The sequence below is a fragment of the Protopterus annectens genome, chromosome 4.part1 (genome assembly GCF_019279795.1).
Source record: "Protopterus annectens isolate FY-2018-M chromosome 4.part1, PAN1.0, whole genome shotgun sequence".
Classification (NCBI taxonomy): domain Eukaryota; kingdom Metazoa; phylum Chordata; order Ceratodontiformes; family Protopteridae; genus Protopterus; species Protopterus annectens.
This window is the reverse complement of record NC_056734.1, coordinates 811,001,839-811,019,460: the sequence shown is the minus strand read 5'-3', so window position 1 is coordinate 811,019,460 and position 17,622 is coordinate 811,001,839. Positions and strand designations below refer to the sequence as shown.

The 17,622-nt window shown below is 40.8% G+C and overlaps 1 protein-coding gene across 2 annotated transcripts in view; it reads right to left on the bottom strand.

Annotated features, from left to right (window-relative positions):
* LIMS2 (LIM zinc finger domain containing 2) overlaps positions 1-17,622 on the bottom strand; it is a 668,134-nt gene that overhangs the window by 166,932 nt on the left and 483,580 nt on the right. For both annotated transcript variants that reach the window (XM_044070568.1, XM_044070570.1), the window contains exon 5: positions 16,887-17,036. In XM_044070568.1, the coding sequence (XP_043926503.1) occupies positions 16,887-17,036 (150 nt within the window). The remainder of the gene's footprint in view (positions 1-16,886; positions 17,037-17,622) is intronic.

Genomic DNA, 17,622 nt, shown 5'->3' with positions numbered 1-17,622 from the left:
CAGAATCAGGGAGCTCTGAAATAACCTGACAAGCCTGAGCAATCGAGGCCTGGTTATGTGGGTCTTGAAATTAACAGCCCTAAAGGCCACAGTAGAAGGGCAATCATTCTTACCAATTCTCTCTATTGACCTACTGTCCTTATCAGAAGGCATAAGTTTGGAAAAGGGCAAGTGCATAGAAGGTTTGGCAGAACAGACTTACACCACAACAGGATCAACAGGAAGAATCTGATGTGGACACCAAATTATCTACAGAACTATTACCCACTTCTGGAGGGATGTCCAGTGGAGGCTGGACAGCTAAAGAATCTGGCTGAGACTTCATGGCCTACCTTCTTACCTAGCAGGAGTATCTTGGGGTTAAAGAATTCTGCCATGGTACCCCAGGCTAACTGTTTAAGCCATTGGTTTTCAAGATAAATGGCCAGGAATGACAAATGGCTTCAGTATCTTAGGCACAAATACCTTACAGATGCTACAAGAGGTATGGTCATGTGAAGTGTCCAAAACAAAAAAAGACAATGTGTTCAATCCTTATGGGAAGTCTGCCTCCCACACTGATGTTCTCTCTTCTTGGATGACATTAACACTAGGTAGCAAAATAAAATACAAGACCAAAACAAAGAAAAAAAAAACAATCCCAACAGGCACTTATTTGGCAACTAGGTATTCAGCACAGCAGCAAGGTGTTCAGACCAACTGGCAATAATGGTGTTTTAACTGGCAGCAAAGAAGTTCAGAGTAGATGTGTCTGTACATTCCTTTTATACCCTACGTTATGTGCATGGAGCATAGGTGTGACATATGGTGCATACAAGATCATTAGGCGTTGGTATACTGGCGGAGCATTGGGCTGTCCTGAGCAGGAGATCTCTTATGTCTAGAATATTGTAACAGTGAAATATATAAGCACAATATACAGAAACGCATCATCCTGTTTCTAATAACAGCTTTCCTGAAGGCTGTGCTGTTTAGAGATACTTTTAACAATTTTTACCCCATTCTGTATGTTCTTTGCAGTTCGAGTTTTCAATTAAATGCTGCTGCTAAATGTACTACCTTTTAGAGGGGTTCAACATTTTTACATCTGGTTTATAAATTCATTCTTCAACAAAGCAGTCACAAGTAATTGCTAGGTTTACGATATAATATGCTCAAGATGGAGTTCCAGAATGAATGACTAATACATATGTGTAGTACTAGCAGACGGTGATGCCTTGAAGTATTGAAGATGCTCTGAATTTAAGAACAATGCAAACTTAAATAATCTGTATACAGGAATGCATCTGTCTGATAACAATGATAAACTTTGTGATTGATATAATATTTAAAAAATAGAGGGTAGTGGGTTTAAGTACTTAAGTTCACAAACATTTCTCAGTTGTTATAACATTTTTTCATAATTCTTAATCATTTTTATTGGAAATTTCTAGTGGCCCTGGCTATGGGTAGGTGTGGAAGATGAACCAGTAGCCAACATGCAGGTTAGCAAGTTCAGAAGATGGGCTGCTCTTATTACAAGGGGGAGGAATACTGTGGATCAACACACCCAGGACTACTACTTGGTATTGGGGTGATCTGATCTCTGAGAGTATGTGTGAAAATGCAGCCTGTTTACTGACAGTGTGGTTACTGGAAGGCCAGAGAATTATCATGGATAAAAGAGGTAGATTGAGGCCAAGACTTCTAATCTATGTTAGAACAGGTAGGTCCACTTATGCTGTGCTGATGAAGTCATAAGAAGACCGAAACATGCATGCCCACAGCTAGTGGGGGGTGGCTTTATTGGCCTGAATTTGTCCATTAACAGACAAAGTCATGGCCATTCAGAACTACCATGTATACCTGAAACACCTGATGTCTTTAAGGGGTCAATTGCATATATCCCATTATCCTCTTTTACAAGATGTTTTAGGGAATCACACAGTGAAAACTCTAGCTTGGCTAGTAGTTTCTTATAATGTTCTACTAAATGGTTTGGTTGTCTGTCCTGTTCACTCTTATATTAAGGGGAGAATTAATGAAACCTGTGGCTGCCCATCTAGCTTAGGTGTACCAGTCACCACTGGGATACATATAGGTGAAAACATTACCTGTTGGGACAAGAAAGGGTTTGTGTGCTATCCACATCTGTCTGGTATAAGAACTGGGGGCTCCAAGTGTTAAGAGGCTGACAGGGGGCTGCTATTTTCAAAAGGTTCATAGATTCTATATACAATTTTTTTCTGGCATACTCATGACAGAAACTTCACCAGCACTGAATGTACACAAAAAGCACACACCTTCACGTAAGTATATGCTTAAAGGTAGAACTATAATGGTCATTCTCACCCTGGGCAAAGCTGCCATTTAATGTCCCTTACCCAGTTTGAAAATGAGGACCAAAAACACTCAAATGATGACCAAAGAAGGCCTTCATTCAAACCAAAGTAATAGTGTCTTTGCTAACCCGTAGCAAAGAGCTATTAGCTGCTTCCTCACTTCACTGACTAACTGTAATTTATACTTAAATGGTCTTCATATTATGTATTTACATGGCAGCTCTTAAGCAAACAGTGTCAAACACCTTTGCTAAACTGTAACAAAAGCCATCTTGCCTTCTTACTATGGTTCCTGACACATAAACACGATCACTTAAAATGATTATGAATACTGCTTGAAGGGACCAGTTGGTACCTCTTCATCAGGGCTGACCATACTCCCTAACAGATTACACACAGGGCAGTCACGCCAACCTTTCTACAGCTTTTTTTTTTTTAGGTGTATCATGCAGTCATCAGTGTCATGATAGCTTAGGTATGAGACAGTGCAGTTGTTTACACTGCATTCACTATGATTCAACTGCTACAAACAAAAAGGATTCATGAATCTCATCCTCAGCAATCTAGCTAGCAATCTAATAACAAAAGAAATCCACCAAGTAAAATATGTACACAATAGTCGTTCTCTGGGTTTCCATTAGTAATGACACCAGTAATGAAATACAAAAAAAAAGAACTGGATACTTAATGCATGTATTTTATACTTAAGACTAAAAAACTGCAAATGAAAAGGGATTTACTACATGATCATTTATTCACAAAGAAATATGTGGTTTACTCTAAGGTCTTCAGTCATCAGACACAATAAAATATAACACAGAAATTGGTCCCATACCCTAAGAAAAAATTGCACTGAAAACAATGACAACTGCTTGACTGGAATGATGCACTATAAACAGAAATTGTTTTACCCTGCTTAAGTGCATAAAATAATGGAGGGAAACTGCTAACTCACTCCTGTTGCAGGTAGATGCATGTGTAAAGGACACAGTCACAGTGAAAGAAGAATTAATGTATTTATTTTATTTATATTTTGATTACTGGGGTAGAGCACTGATCATAGAATGATGAGCATAGCATAGTAAGATCAGCCTGGGTTAATTGCAAAACGTTAGCAACATGAAGTGTAAACAACAATCAATGAAAAACAATGACAGCAAAAACAATGTGCAAGAATGTACAGAGGGATGTACATATAACCATGCATTGGCAGTCGCAGAGTAGCAAGATGCTATGTATGTATTTACATAAGATGGAGTCATATGCTGCAAGAATAAGGGGCAAATGGACATGGCAGGCTACAAGTCTTCTGTCAACATCTTCATGTATTTATCTGCCATGCCATATCAATGAGGAAAAGTGCAGTTGTATAAGATCTTACCATAACAGTAGATGTCCTTATCTTCACTGTTGCAATATTCTTTACAAAAGTGATCCCCTGCCAAGGGTGGCAACAACGTCCAGTCAGTATATCAAAGCCTTAGATTTTCTAGACATCATACATCACATGTATGCTCCCTGCTGAAGGCATAGGGCATAAAGTAACGTACAGACATGCGTACCTCCAAACTGAAAAGGAGGAGGAACAACTATTCCTAGAATCTAGTAGGAACATGTGCATTCCGAAGGAGGAAAAATAAAAATAATTCCAGGCTATGAAGACACAAGGAAAAGGGCAGATCAGAAAGGGAAGAAGGGAGTGAATACTGCAACACTGACGAGAAGGACGTCTACTGTTATGGTAAGATTTTACACAACTGTACTATGTCCTTCCATATCACTGTTGCAGTATTCTTTACAAAAGGGTGGAGTACAAAAGCTAAAGAGGAAATTTGGGAAGAGGAAGGCACAGCCCTCTAGGAACCCATGTAGGATAGGTCTGGCAAAGCCAGCTCTTGCTCTGAAAACATCCAATTTGTAATACTTAGTGAAAGTATGGGCAAAAGCCCAAGTTGCAGCCTCAGGGATAGAATTGGTATCCAAACCTTTAAAAAAGCACCAGAGGAAAAAATAGCCTTAGTAGAATGACCCTTCACAGAGGTAGACAGACATTTTCTATGAAAGGAATAACAAAAAGAAATGGCCTTAGAGTCCCAGGTGGAAATGGTTTGCTTAGAAACTGCCAAACCTAGAGATCTGGGTTGAAAAGAAACTGAATGTTGCTCAGATTTGCGAATGGCCTCAAGCCTTATCCAAATAATATCCGAGCTGTCTATGCAAATCCAAAATGTGAAGAACCTCCTCACTAACGACAGTGGAGAAGGAAATAAACAAGGCATATTAATAGACTAATTAAGAGACAACTCTTTAACCACCTTGGGCTTAAAAGAAGGATTAATATGAAAAGACACCATGTCTCTATGAAAAACTAAGAAAGGAGGAACAGCCATAAGAGCCCGGAGTTCAGAGACTCTCTAAGCTGAAGTAACGACCAACAGAAAAACAATCCTCCAACTACAATGTTACAAGGAAGCTGAAGCAGCAGGCTCAAAAGGATTTTTTTTGTCAACTTCTCAAGAACAAAACTGATGTCCCAGGAAGGTGGACTAGGCTTCCTAGAAGTCCTGATATGAAGGACACCTTTAAGAAATTGTATGACCTCAAACTTAGAGGCAAGAGGAGGAGTCAATGGCAGACAAGCAGAAATAGCTGAAAGGTGAGCTTTAACAGAATATGCTAACCTAGTATGAAGCAATTCACACAAATAAGACAGATCTAAATGGATCCCCACAGAAAATGGATCCTAGTTACTAGAAAGGCACCAGACAGAAAATCTTTTCCATTTGGAAAAGTCTGATTTCCTGGTAGTGGGTTTCATGGCCTCCTGCAGAACCCTAAGCACATCCTCAGAAAAAAAGGTGCCTAAGAGGGATCAAAACCCTATCACTCACAGTGTCACTTAACAGTTGACAAATGGGGGATGGATCAGAGACCCCTTGTCTTGTGCAAGAAGGACCACCTTGTGAGGTAACTTGTGGTGATTGCTCGTGGCTAAATGAATAAGGGGGCACCAATGCTGCCTGGACCAAAAGGGAGTTGCCAGCAAGATTTTGGGGAATTGTGCTTTATCTTGAGCAGGACCCTCGGAATAAGAGGAAGGGTAAGGAAGGCACAGAGAAATATCCCCGTCGAAGGAAAATACGGGGCGCCCACCTTCCAAGTCAGAGGACTTGGGAACCTAATGCAAAAAAGAGGAAGTTATCTGTTCAAAGGGGAGGCAAAAAGCTCTACCTGTGGACTACCCCACCAATAGACAATATCTAGAAACACATCTGTGTGACATATCCATTCGTGAGTCTGTGTTCTGGAACTGCTCAAAGAGACTGCCACAATATTGTGCCCTGAAGGAAATGTATACAGGCTGAAGAGTCACTTGTTACTGGACAGCTAGATCCCAGACCTGAAGTGCCAGTCTGCAAAGTTAGGACTATTCCCCCCCAACTTGCTTGTTTATATACTGCATCATTGTGGTATTGTCTGTGAAGATTTGGAGAGGCCCTGGAATAAAGAGGGAATGGACAGACGGAAGAGCTAAAAGGAGAGCTTTCATCTCCTTTATGTTGTTGTGACCTGACCTCTGATGAGGAGGCCAGAGACCTTGAGGGAATCAAAGGAAGCTCCTCCACCCCATGTCTGAGGCATCCAAAAACAGTCCTTCAAATGGGACTGAGGGTTGAAAGGGAAGTCCTGGGTTGACAGAAATCTGATGAACCCCACCACTGAAGCTCATGTTTGAGCATGGAAGGAAAGGCACCAAAAAATCCAGTCTGGGGGAGTGTTGAAGTCACACTGACTTTAGGAACCACTGTAGTTTTCTCATATGAAGTCTGGCTAGAGGCAGCACAGGAATGGCGGAGGTGATGAATCCTAGAAACCTGAGAAAATCCATGGCTGTAACTGAAATCAGAGAAAGAAGGGACTGAAAAAAGGTGATTAGTGAGAGAACCTTGGGTGGGGGGCAGGGATGCCAGCATGGGAATGGCCTGCATCCTGCAAATGAGAAACCAGTGATCCTGAGAAGGAAGTAGGACTGACTTTTGACAGTATAAGGTAAACCACAGGCACTGTAAGAGACAAACTGTAAACTAGAGGTGCTGAAGCAAGACCTCGAGGTAGGAAGGATGAATGAGCAGGTCTTCCAGATAAGGAAAGATTTAAACTCCTCTCATCTTGCAAAAGGCAATGACAAGAACAAGGCATTTAGTGAATACCTTTGGGGCAGTAGAGAGCCCAAAAGGCAAAGCAGAGAACTGAAAATGCAAGGAAGAAACAGAGAAACATAAAAATTTCCTCAAAAGGGGATAAATAGGGATGTGAAGATAGGCATCCTTGAGATCTATGGATACTAAGAAGAAGAGGGAACAGGGTTAGAAGGGACAGCATCTGAAGGGAAGGGACCTCTAGAAAGGTGTTGATCTGAGAGATTCTGAATGGGTCTCCAGGTACCTCCCTTCCTGGGAACCAGAAACATCCTGGAATAAATCCCTTTCTCTTCTTTGCAAGAGGGCACAACTTGAACAGTGTCCTGGGCCAAATGGCCCTGAAGCAGGTTTGGAAAGAAATGAAGCTGCTCCCGAGGAGATTGAGGGATGCCCAGAAAAGGAGGAGGGGATATCCACACCATGAAGTATCCATGACAGATGATGGACAGAACCCAGGAGTCCTGAGTGACCCTTAACCAATTGGGAAGTAACATGGAAAAATGAAGGGATTGGGGAACCTGACCCAGAGAAAGGGGAAGCAAAGTGCCAGATAGAACCTGGTTTGTGCTGAAAAGGAGGCTTCTAAGAAACAGGATTCAAAGTAGACTTAGCAGGAGGTACATGCCTAAAACCCTTCTTAGCTTTAGGAGGAGGGTGAAGCTGTCAAAGTACAAAAGCAGATTTGGATGGATAATTCCTCTGGAACTTATGAACAGGAAACACAAAAATATGTCTCACTTCTTGCAAGGCCTTGCCTTTATCCTGGAGGAGACCAAAGAACTTCTTATCAAGAGGAGCATCCAGCAATTTATCATTAATATCATCAAGCAAGGACAGGAGATGAAGCCAAGAGTAATTTCTCAAAACAGAACCAAAGGCAGCAGCCCTAGAGGAAGCATCGGCTGTATCATAATTACATTTAATGGAATGTTGAGCCACTTGACAGGTAGAACCCAGTAAAAAAGGGCCAAGACCTTCTCTTCTGAATCAGAAAGGTCGGAGAGTGTCTGAGAAGCTTGAGACATAAGGGCTAGAACATACCTGGTCATATGAGTCTGGTAATTACTAATGTCTTTCAGCTTTTCCCGGTTAGGGGTCGCAACAGCGGAACTCTGGTCTGCTAATGATTGGCAGTGGATTTTTACAGTGCCGAGGTGCCAGCCTGACACCCAACCTTCAAATAAGGCACACCCATTCACGCATGCACCTACCTGCATGTCTTTAAATGTCACTCTGCTGTGGGGAGGACATGTAGACTCCACACAGAAGGAGCTCCAGCCGAGAATCGAACCGAAGAACCTCTTGCTGTGAGGCGACAATACTAACCATTGCACCACCGCGGCTTTATCATAGGAGTCTGGTAATTAATAGCCCAAAAAGCCAGGGTGGCAACAGTATACATCTTTTTTGCCTAAACGTTCCATAGTCCTACTGTCCTTGTTTGAACAAAGTAGTTTAGTAGACAGCAAAAGTATAGAAGGTTTGTCAGAAGAGAAAGACACTACAGAAGGATAAGCAAAAGGGTATTTGTACAAGACCTTACAATCATCAGGCACCTTGTGAAATCTATCAGGTTCCTTAGGAGCTGGAGGTTGTGTCAGGGCCACAGACGTTGCTGAAATGATATCTTAAAGGGCAGCAAAGACAGGGGGTACAGCAGTGGCCTTAAGACTCTCCATTTGGAGGAGTTCATAACACCTCTTTTGAAAATCAGAATCCTAAGAACAGTCCCATTTGAAATATTCCATCATAAGAGAAATATTGTCCCCAAAGCAGAGTTCCTCCAAGGGGAGATGGGACTAATCGAATCGTCCTGCTTATACCCATAATACAAAGGAGAAGGTATTTCAGAGGAGTACACCAAAGACTTTTCCCCAACATACAAATTCACTTCAGATGATTTCTGCTCTCTGGGCTTCTTAAAGGGTGTACAGGACCAAGGAGGAGCAGGCACAGAAATTTCATGAGGAGACTTTAAGGCCATTAAGGCATTAAACAACCCCCGAGTAAAATCCTGCCATTCATGTTTGGGATCTTTAGCAGCAGGAGAAATATGTTTAGCTTTCTGTATTTTGTTCTGGGGAACATCCTCCCTAAAAGCCCTAGGTGCTTCAGACTCTCACCTACATCAACTGACATAGTGGGAATTTCCTCTATTTGCGGTATCCCCCCTCAGTCACTCAGAAATAATCAGCTGAGGTTCCCCCTCAGCATCTGGAGCACACATTAATCAAAGCCTCCAAGGACATGTGAGAAGCTGGATCCATGTGTCCTCCAATGGGATCATGGTAGAGAAATCTGATGCAACAACTGAACAATACTCTGGGCTTTCTCCAGCCTTGAGAGAGATATATGGGAGGTGGAACAGCAGCCAAAATCAGACCAGAGTTTTTTGGCTTTTTTCTTACCAGTCAGCTGACCTTATGGAGAGGAAGATTTTACCATAGCAGCTTGAGTCAACAATTTAAGACATTGGTTATACAGGTAAATTGATGAGGAGAGATGACTACTTAGTGTCTTGGGGACAAAATGCTTATGGTTATGAGAAGCACACAAACAGAAGACACTGATTGTGATGATCTTTATGGGATGGCATGTAAACTCACAAAAACACAAAAGTAATAACAGATGAGAAGAAATCCCAATGGCGCACTTATCTGAAACACAGCTCGGTAATCAGCACATAAGGAGCGTTCAGATTGGTGGCAAAGTTTTTCTAAGGTATGTACATCCATACATCACCTTTATGACCTACACCTTGAGCAGGAAGCATACCTGTGATATACAAAGTCTATAAAATCTAAGGCTTTGGTATACTGGCCAGACATTGGAGTTACCCTTGTCAGGCGATCACTTTTGTAAAGAACACTGCAACAGTGATATGGAAAGACATCATGCCAATCTTAATACCTAGTGCTTGGCATCAAAAACACATTTGCAAAGGTTTTGAGTTGTGGACCGGGGAATGTTTCTATATTCTCATACCTGAAAGGCTGCCCCTACTAACATACAATACCACTGCACACTGTCCTAATTGCACTGTCTTCTACCTCTGATGAAAGGCAGACCCAAATTGCTAGGAATCACATCTTTTTTTGAGATAAGAAGCTGTCTTTCAGTCATATGCCCATTCTATCTGATCCCTTTCTATATCAAAACAGCTCCTCAAACTCAAGTCATGGCTATCGCCATTGGAAAATTGAAGAACATTTTACCAAGAATTGTGTAAATATATTGCAAAACTAGTAGGAAACTGAGGGATTCTGTACCCATCCCATTACCCTCTAGAAGTTCTTTATACAGTATGCTGCAGATTGTTAATCACATGGATTACAAAACACATGTGCTACCAATCTGAGATGTTTTAGATGTAGTGCAAATAAAACTTTACATAGCAAATGTTCAACGCCAGTAAACATCACAAACACTGGAACACATACACATTAGATATTCATTCAGGTACTCCATTATGAACACATTACAGTGGAAACCTAAACAGTGGTGTCTGTTTCATTGAAAAGTTCCCTAACTGACTTAGAATTTCAGTTATGTCCCAAGCAGTACATTAAATAGTAAAATTTAATTCCAAAACCCTTTAAATGTAAAATAACAAATTACCAAAGACAGTGATATGAACATAACCTTCATGAAATTGGTCACTAGTGGAAGTGATTAAGAGTATTTATTTTTGTTTTAGGAGTATACTGTAAGATAAACTTGCATAGTCCCTTTAAATCTATTATGTGAGGTCAGGAGGCTTTAGGTCATGTGACAAGACCAGGTTATATAAGCAGTTTTTAGGGTAGTTGAACTTACCTGAAGTTTTTCCTAATAAAATGAAACCGATCATCATAAAATGTTTTTGGAGTACCTCACATTCTTTCAAAGTACATTCAGTTGATCCAAGTGCTTACAGTCAGAGTCTCTGCAGACCTGCAGTTTGTTTTTTCTTTGTTTAAACTTGCATAGAGACCCTAAATTCAGCTCTATGGAACATTCAATTTTTAAGCATCAAAACTTACTTCTCACAAACTCAAATTTAGACTCAGAATGAAGAATTTATACAGAGAAATCTCAGCCACACAGAAAATGCAGTTGTGTAAGAAAGTACCTTTGTGCAGGTCCTACTTACCCTTAACAGTACATGGTTGAATTCCTGACTGCCTCAATGGCATTTTGGATTATCTGCCAAAGTAACACAGTACTGGCTAGCTTTCAAAAGCTCAGACCCTCCTCTCTCGCTATCTTCCTGTGACAGCTGATTTGTTGAACATATCTTGAGAGGGAAGCCTTCAGCTGTCACAGGAAGTGATTGTTTAGTCTGCTTCTGCCATCTAAAGAAGAAAGTCCTCTGACTTCACAGGATCCAGTGCTGATTTTTCCAGCTTACTGCTCAGATAAACTCCATTTGGGGACCCCATTCTCCTCATTTTATCAAATTTATTATTCTCTTTCTATTCTTATGCTTATTTTAAAAAATTATGTTTTAATATTTTATTTCTCTCAGTGTTTATAGTAATTCCTGTGGGACTCCAGATGGCATAGATCTGACAAAAGAAGCTTTATATCTTGAGAAAGCATCTACCCATCTATCCTATAATGTTTTGTAAAAGTGTCCCCAGATGACCATATGGCTGCTCCTAAAATAGCCCTGGAATCAATTCCCTTGTAAAAGGCTCCAGAAGAAATACAATCAGCCTGGTGGAATGGGCCTTAACCATACAGAATAAAGGCTTGTCATGATGGGAATAACAAAAGGATATGGACTTGAAAATACATTTGACAGTTGTTTGCTTCAAAACAGGAATAACCAGTTTAGATTCCTGGAAAGAAGCAAATAGCTGGTCCGTCATCCTAATGTCTTATCTTGTCCAAATATAATTTAGGTTGCCTATGCACATGCAAAGAGTGCAGATCTCCTTCACCCATGTTTGTGAGGGTTAGGAAAGAAAATAGGTAGATTGGCTGAGAGAACTCATTGATCACTTTAGTTATGAAAAAGGATTCACTCTTACAAATACCCTAACCTTATGAAAAATAAAGAAAGTGATGCTATTAGGGCTTGCAGCTCAGAAACCCTTCTGGCAGAAGTAAGGGCCACTAGTAGAATGTTTTTCAAAGTGCAAACCTTTAAAAATGCAGAAGCCACTAGTTAAAAATGTGGCTAGATAAGCTTTTATTTCCAAGACAAAGTTAAGGTCCCAAGGAGGGGGGATAACCCTCTTGAGTAAGTTCAAATGAAGGACACCCTTGAGAAACTACTTCACCTCGGTTCTGGAAAGCAAAGATGAATCTAGGGTCAACCATGCAGAAATGGCAGCTAAGTATACCTTGAAAGAGGAGTATGCTAGACCAGCTCTTAAGAAATCTTTTTCATTTGGATATACAAGATCTTCTAGTGGTAGGTTTTCCTGTCTCTTTGAGAACCTTGAGCACATCTTCAGAAAACTGCTGTCAGAAAAGGATTACAATTATTTCATCCACAATTCAGGTTGAGTGCTAGCAAGTTGGGATAAAGCAGAGAATCCTTTTTCTGTGTCAGCAAGTCCACTTTGTGGGGTAACCTGTGATGATGACTCCTGGCCAGATGATGATGAAGGGAAAACCAATGGGTCAAAAGGGAGTCTCCATCGAGTCTTTTGGTATGCCCCACTGGATCTTTAACAGAATCTTTTTGATTAGGGAAAGTGTCAAAAGGATATAAAGGAAATTCCCCTCCCATGAAAAGGGCATAGCATACATTCTCCAGGGCTGGGGACAAGGAATCCTTCAGCAAAACAGTCCAAGTTGTTTGTTGAGAGTGAAGGCAAATAGTGCACAAATTGGGGTATTCCTCATATACATATATGCCCAGGAAGACTTCCCTGTTCAACATCCATTCATGGGGGGGGGGGGTGCTGCTTAATTAATTCACTGTAACACTGTCCTGGGAAAAAAATGTAAACTGCTTTCAGGGACAGGTTTGATTTTATAGCTTGGTCACATGCCAGAAGAGCCAGTCTGTATAGTTGGTAGGACCTTTGTTTTCTCCCTTATCTGTGAAAATCCTGAGTGTACCCAGATTTAATGACTGAGAGAATACCTGTAGATCCTGAATAAGTGCCCTCAAATCTTTCACACAGATATGTTCCTTCCATTGCCTGTGAACTGCTAAGAAGTGGGCCCATGCACTCCAGGCTAAATCTGATGCATCTGTGTGCAGTTTCTGAATGGGAACATCTGGGTTGAATAGCAGTCCTGCATTCAGCTGCACCTGAGAGATCACCAATGTAACTCTTTTTAGGAAAGGTAGTAGTGGGGCATCTGGGTGTTCAGTGGGTGGCAATGTTCAGACCAGAGACACTTTAGGTACCATTGGATCTTTCTCATGTGATGTTTAGCAAAGGGAATCATGGGCCAGAGGCTGCCATGAACCCCAAAGTCCACAGAATGTCCCTTGCAGGTTGAGATCAAAAGAGGAAGGAGGGACTGAAAAAAACACGGAGAAAGTCTGCACTTTCTCTTGTGGGAGAAAAGGTTCATGGGTAAGTACAGGGCTAGCTGCACTTGTGGGGCATTTTCAGCATAGTCAGTTTCCCTTGGTAAGAATCAAACCCCTATATCACTTGTCTATGAGATAAACACGTTAACCATTATGCCAGTACTTAAGCTAATGTGTGACACGTCTCCAGCCTGCAAGCAGAAAGACTAGTTCCTGGGTAGGAGTCAATACAGACCTTTTAGACTCGATCATGAAACCCAGCCTCTGCAGAAGGGAGATAGTATAGTGAAGATACCTTAACAGATCTTCCCGAGAGTTTGCCTGTATAAGATGGTATTAGAGGTATGGGAATATTTGAATTCCAGGAGTCCTACAAAAAGTGATAGCTGGTACTAGATACTTTGGGTTACCTACTGCCCCCAGTGTTTCACAAAAGGTTGAGCAGAGAAAAAATTTTGACAAACAAGCCAATAACCTGAGGAACTTCCTACAAGATGGGTATATGGGAATGTGAAGGTAAGCATCCTTCAGATCCAAGTATACCAGGACATCTTGGGGTAAGATGAAGGGTAAAAGTGTTTAAAGGGAAAGCATTTTGAATTTGAAAGAAGGTACATTCAGAAAGATACTGAGGTGAGACAAGACCAGAATGGGTCTCCAGTCTCCTCCTTTTTTGCATACCAGGAACAGTCTAGAATAAAGCCTTTTCCTATATTTTATATTGGTATAGATTTCATGGTAACTTGGTCAAGAAGACCCTGAAAAATAGGAGGGAGAAATTCTACCTGGTTGAAAGGAGGAGGTGGAATGTCCCTGAAAGCTGGAATTTTCTTCTAAGTCATTATGAAACCTTGTAGAATTATAGAAAGGATCCAGGTGTCTGACTTTATGAACTGCCAAGCTGGAGGAGAGGAGTTTGTCTGAAAGAGGGAGAAAGGGGAACAAGTGGGTAAGGAGATGGCAAAAGGAAGTTTTCCAGACTTAGAAACTGTTGTAGGTTTGCCCTGAAATCTTTTTCCTGGGCATCTTCCTGCCTTTGAGTATATTTTGAGTCTCTATGAGAAAGGGAAGTCAGCTTAGCCAGGTAGTTCCTCTGATACCTGGGCACAGAGGTCAGAAAGGAAAAATAATGCAAGATCTCAAGCAAATCTTTCTCCTGCAAAGATTTAAGAAGCTCTGCCACAGCAGGGTCAAACAGTAAATTCACATTAAGATGAAGTTTAGTAGCTTAGCTGTGATGTCCTCAGGTAGGGAAGTGGGAATGAAGCCATGCAAATCTTCTGTTAACAGAACCAGTAGCATCAGCCCTGGAAGAAATTTCCACTGCATCATTGTGACATTTGATGGTATGTCTGGCTACCCAAGTAGCTTGACCCACCATAGAAATTGCCTGCTGCTTAGTTTCTGAAACCTCAAGTTTATACAAACTTTGGCTCAATTCACCAAGAATAGACAACAGATATTTTATCATTTTAGTTTAATAATTCAATGCCAGAAGGCCAAAGGGACAGAAGTGTAAAACTTTTTCCCATATCCATCCATGGCCCTACTTTCTCTGTATGAAGGTAAATTATTAGCAGCAGGTAAAAAGTTTCAAAGATTTATCAATGGACAGAGAAAACACAAATGGATCTGCCAATGGGGCTGTTATAAGAATTTTAGACCTGCTCATACTTTGTAAAACCTATCAGTCCTCTTAGTTAGGGGCCAGAGGCTGAGAGACAAATGAGGAAGAAGTGGATGCAAATGCATCAAGAAAGGCTACCAAAACTGGAGGGACAGGAGCTGGTATGGGAGCTCATACCGCCAATAAATTGGAATACATCTTCTACACATCAGACACTTGTCTCTCCAAGGGAGATTTCCTCAACAGGAGAGTCAGAAGGCAATTTGTCTTCATCATATGAAGCCATTTGGCATGGAGATTGAATATGAGATGAGAAAGCAAGAGAATGTTCATCTGAATCAGTTTCTTCCCCCTAGACGATAACGATTCATGCTGTATCTTCTGTTTGTGGAGGGGGGACTTGGAAAACAAAACGGCCACATGTAGCCCTGTAAAAGTTTCATCCCTTACTTTTCTTGCAATGTCTGAGGAGGAGAAACATTTATCTTTTGATTTCTTCTTCTTCTGAAGGATGACGTCTGCTTTTATGAAGTATGACGGAGCCGTTCCCTGGCTTTCCTCAGTCAAGGTTCCAGCACTTCTTTCTTAACCATGATATGAGACATGCTCCCCAGTCACTAAGAAATAATGAGCTTTGGGTCACCTTTTTCAACTGTATTGGTATAATCAGTGGTATCACATGCCACACTGCCATCCAGTGTGGTCAGGGATATCTGGATCCCCTGAGATGTGACTGAGCATACCATGAGTTTCTGCAACACTTCAACAGGTACATCAGAGTCCAAATGGGCAAATGATTGTTCAGACCTAGGACTTCTGAATTTCTTTTTTAAACAGCAGGATGTTGAATGCTGAGGGTTCTGCCATTTTGGATTGGGTGAGGTGCTTTAGTCTCTGGATCTCTAAATAAATATATAATGAGGGCATACATGTGCATTGGGTTTTTGTAACAACTGCCTAACAAATCTGACAATTCTTATAGTCATGTTCAAATGCAAGATAATATAAGCACTGGGAGTGGAGGTCCTTGTAAGGGATTTGCCTGTCATAATCATATTTCCCTCTCTTAGCTGACATCTAACAGATTTATACACCAAAGTGCAAGAAAAAAAAATGAAGGTTCCGCAATGACAGGTTATGTCTGCCAGATAATACTACAGCATTGGAGTACTGCAATGGTGATCTAAGGAAGGACATCAAAACTTTGTGGGTATTGTCTCAATATGAAATGAAACATTTTTACATCTTTGCACACTCATCATTTAGGTTTGTTAATGAAAAGGTTATCTGATTGCTTTAACTTGGGGCTCGAGTGATCAAGAACACATACAGCAAATGATGATGGAACCAGACTTAGAATAAATCACTTGAAAAATTATATATTATGGCTTCACATATGATATTATGTACCATTTTGCTAAACTGTTGCCACCTTTCATTAGCTTTACTAGAATCTGCAAAATAGTTTCTGTAATTCTTAAAAAAATAATACTACATGCCAGTTCTGTGCTATAGATGGTTAAATACTAATGAAATCACAAGCAACTTAACTTCAAGTATTGACTCTGATGTCTATAGAAGCTGGCAGGTGAGGGTGGGAGTGAGGTCTGCTGCCAGCACCCATCCTTTGGGGGGGAGACAGGTGACACCTAGGAACAAAATGGATTCCTAATAGTGCACTATAACTGAAGGAATACTATTTTTAAAAAAGACGGCACATATGATCCATATATAAGCCCTAAGGGATTACAGTATAGCAGAAGTAATACAATTTTCAAACAGAGAAAGCAGATATGATCCAAAAAGTAAACCCTAAGGGATTACAATACAAGCTTGTAGTGAATGTGTGGTGTGATCTCCATAAGCACATTTGTGGAAATAAGCAGGGTCCTTGCTGAATATTTTGACAGTATAGAATAGCCTAAGATAATGCAGTTCTGAATGAGAAACACATATATTATGGGGTTAAGGCCCTTGACTAACTTAATACATTTATTGACCTGAGTTGTCATGTACCTCCAGTGGTAATCACTAAATAAGAAGTTCAGACAAACAGTAAAGCATTAAAAATTTTTTTTTTCCTTCATAAATGAATAGTTTCCGTCTGAAACAAGTAAAACAGCTCTGCTTGCTACAGTGATACTGATGTATGTAACAGCAACAAAAGCACATCAAAAGCCAGTTTTCCCTACAATGGCATGCACTTTGGAATAGCCATTACTCTACGGAGAGTTGGCTGAGAAATGAGCACTTACCCACAATGGGTGCAGTTGAAGTGATCAGGGTGATAAGCATCTCGCCTGAACATCAGCGGCTGTTCATCAATAATCAGGTGACATTTCTGACAGATGTACTTCCCGAGTCCCTTGGCCTTTTCCCGATTGTGGCATGGTCTGCACAGGTGCCTGCAGGAAAACCACAACAAATGCTAAGTCTGTCAGCTACTCAGAACACAACAGTTACGAAAACACAGCTGTGTGCCACCATTGTATTCACTTTTGAGGTGCACTTTTTATTCTGTTTTGAGCTTGACTAAGAATTTAAAGATTTAATTTAGTGAAAAGGCATGTAAGTTTTCTTTTCCTTTCCTGACCCTCTACACATATGGGTTAGTATCCTAATAATAAATGGCTAATTCTACAGGAAAGAAATGTCCATGCTCTACAGTAATGATCTTTTACCACCCTAATGCACATTTTACTAGACCTTCTTCTTCTGATAAGACTAGTCTGATCAGCTCCTACTATACTAACCTGGGTTTATATCACTTGAGTGAACGCTTAATTGAGCAGTTCACTATTCGAACCCAATTCAGCGAAAGATCAATTAAGTGAATGATCATTTAAGCAAAAAAACTTTCCTAGGGCAAGGACGTGGTTGGCCATCTTCGGGAATTTGCCCTTTTCCTCACTGTACTGCAATCTCTGAGTTGGTATATTTAGTTAGGGGATGTGTGTGGGGGGGAAAGCCCCCACTGTGCAGAGTTTTACA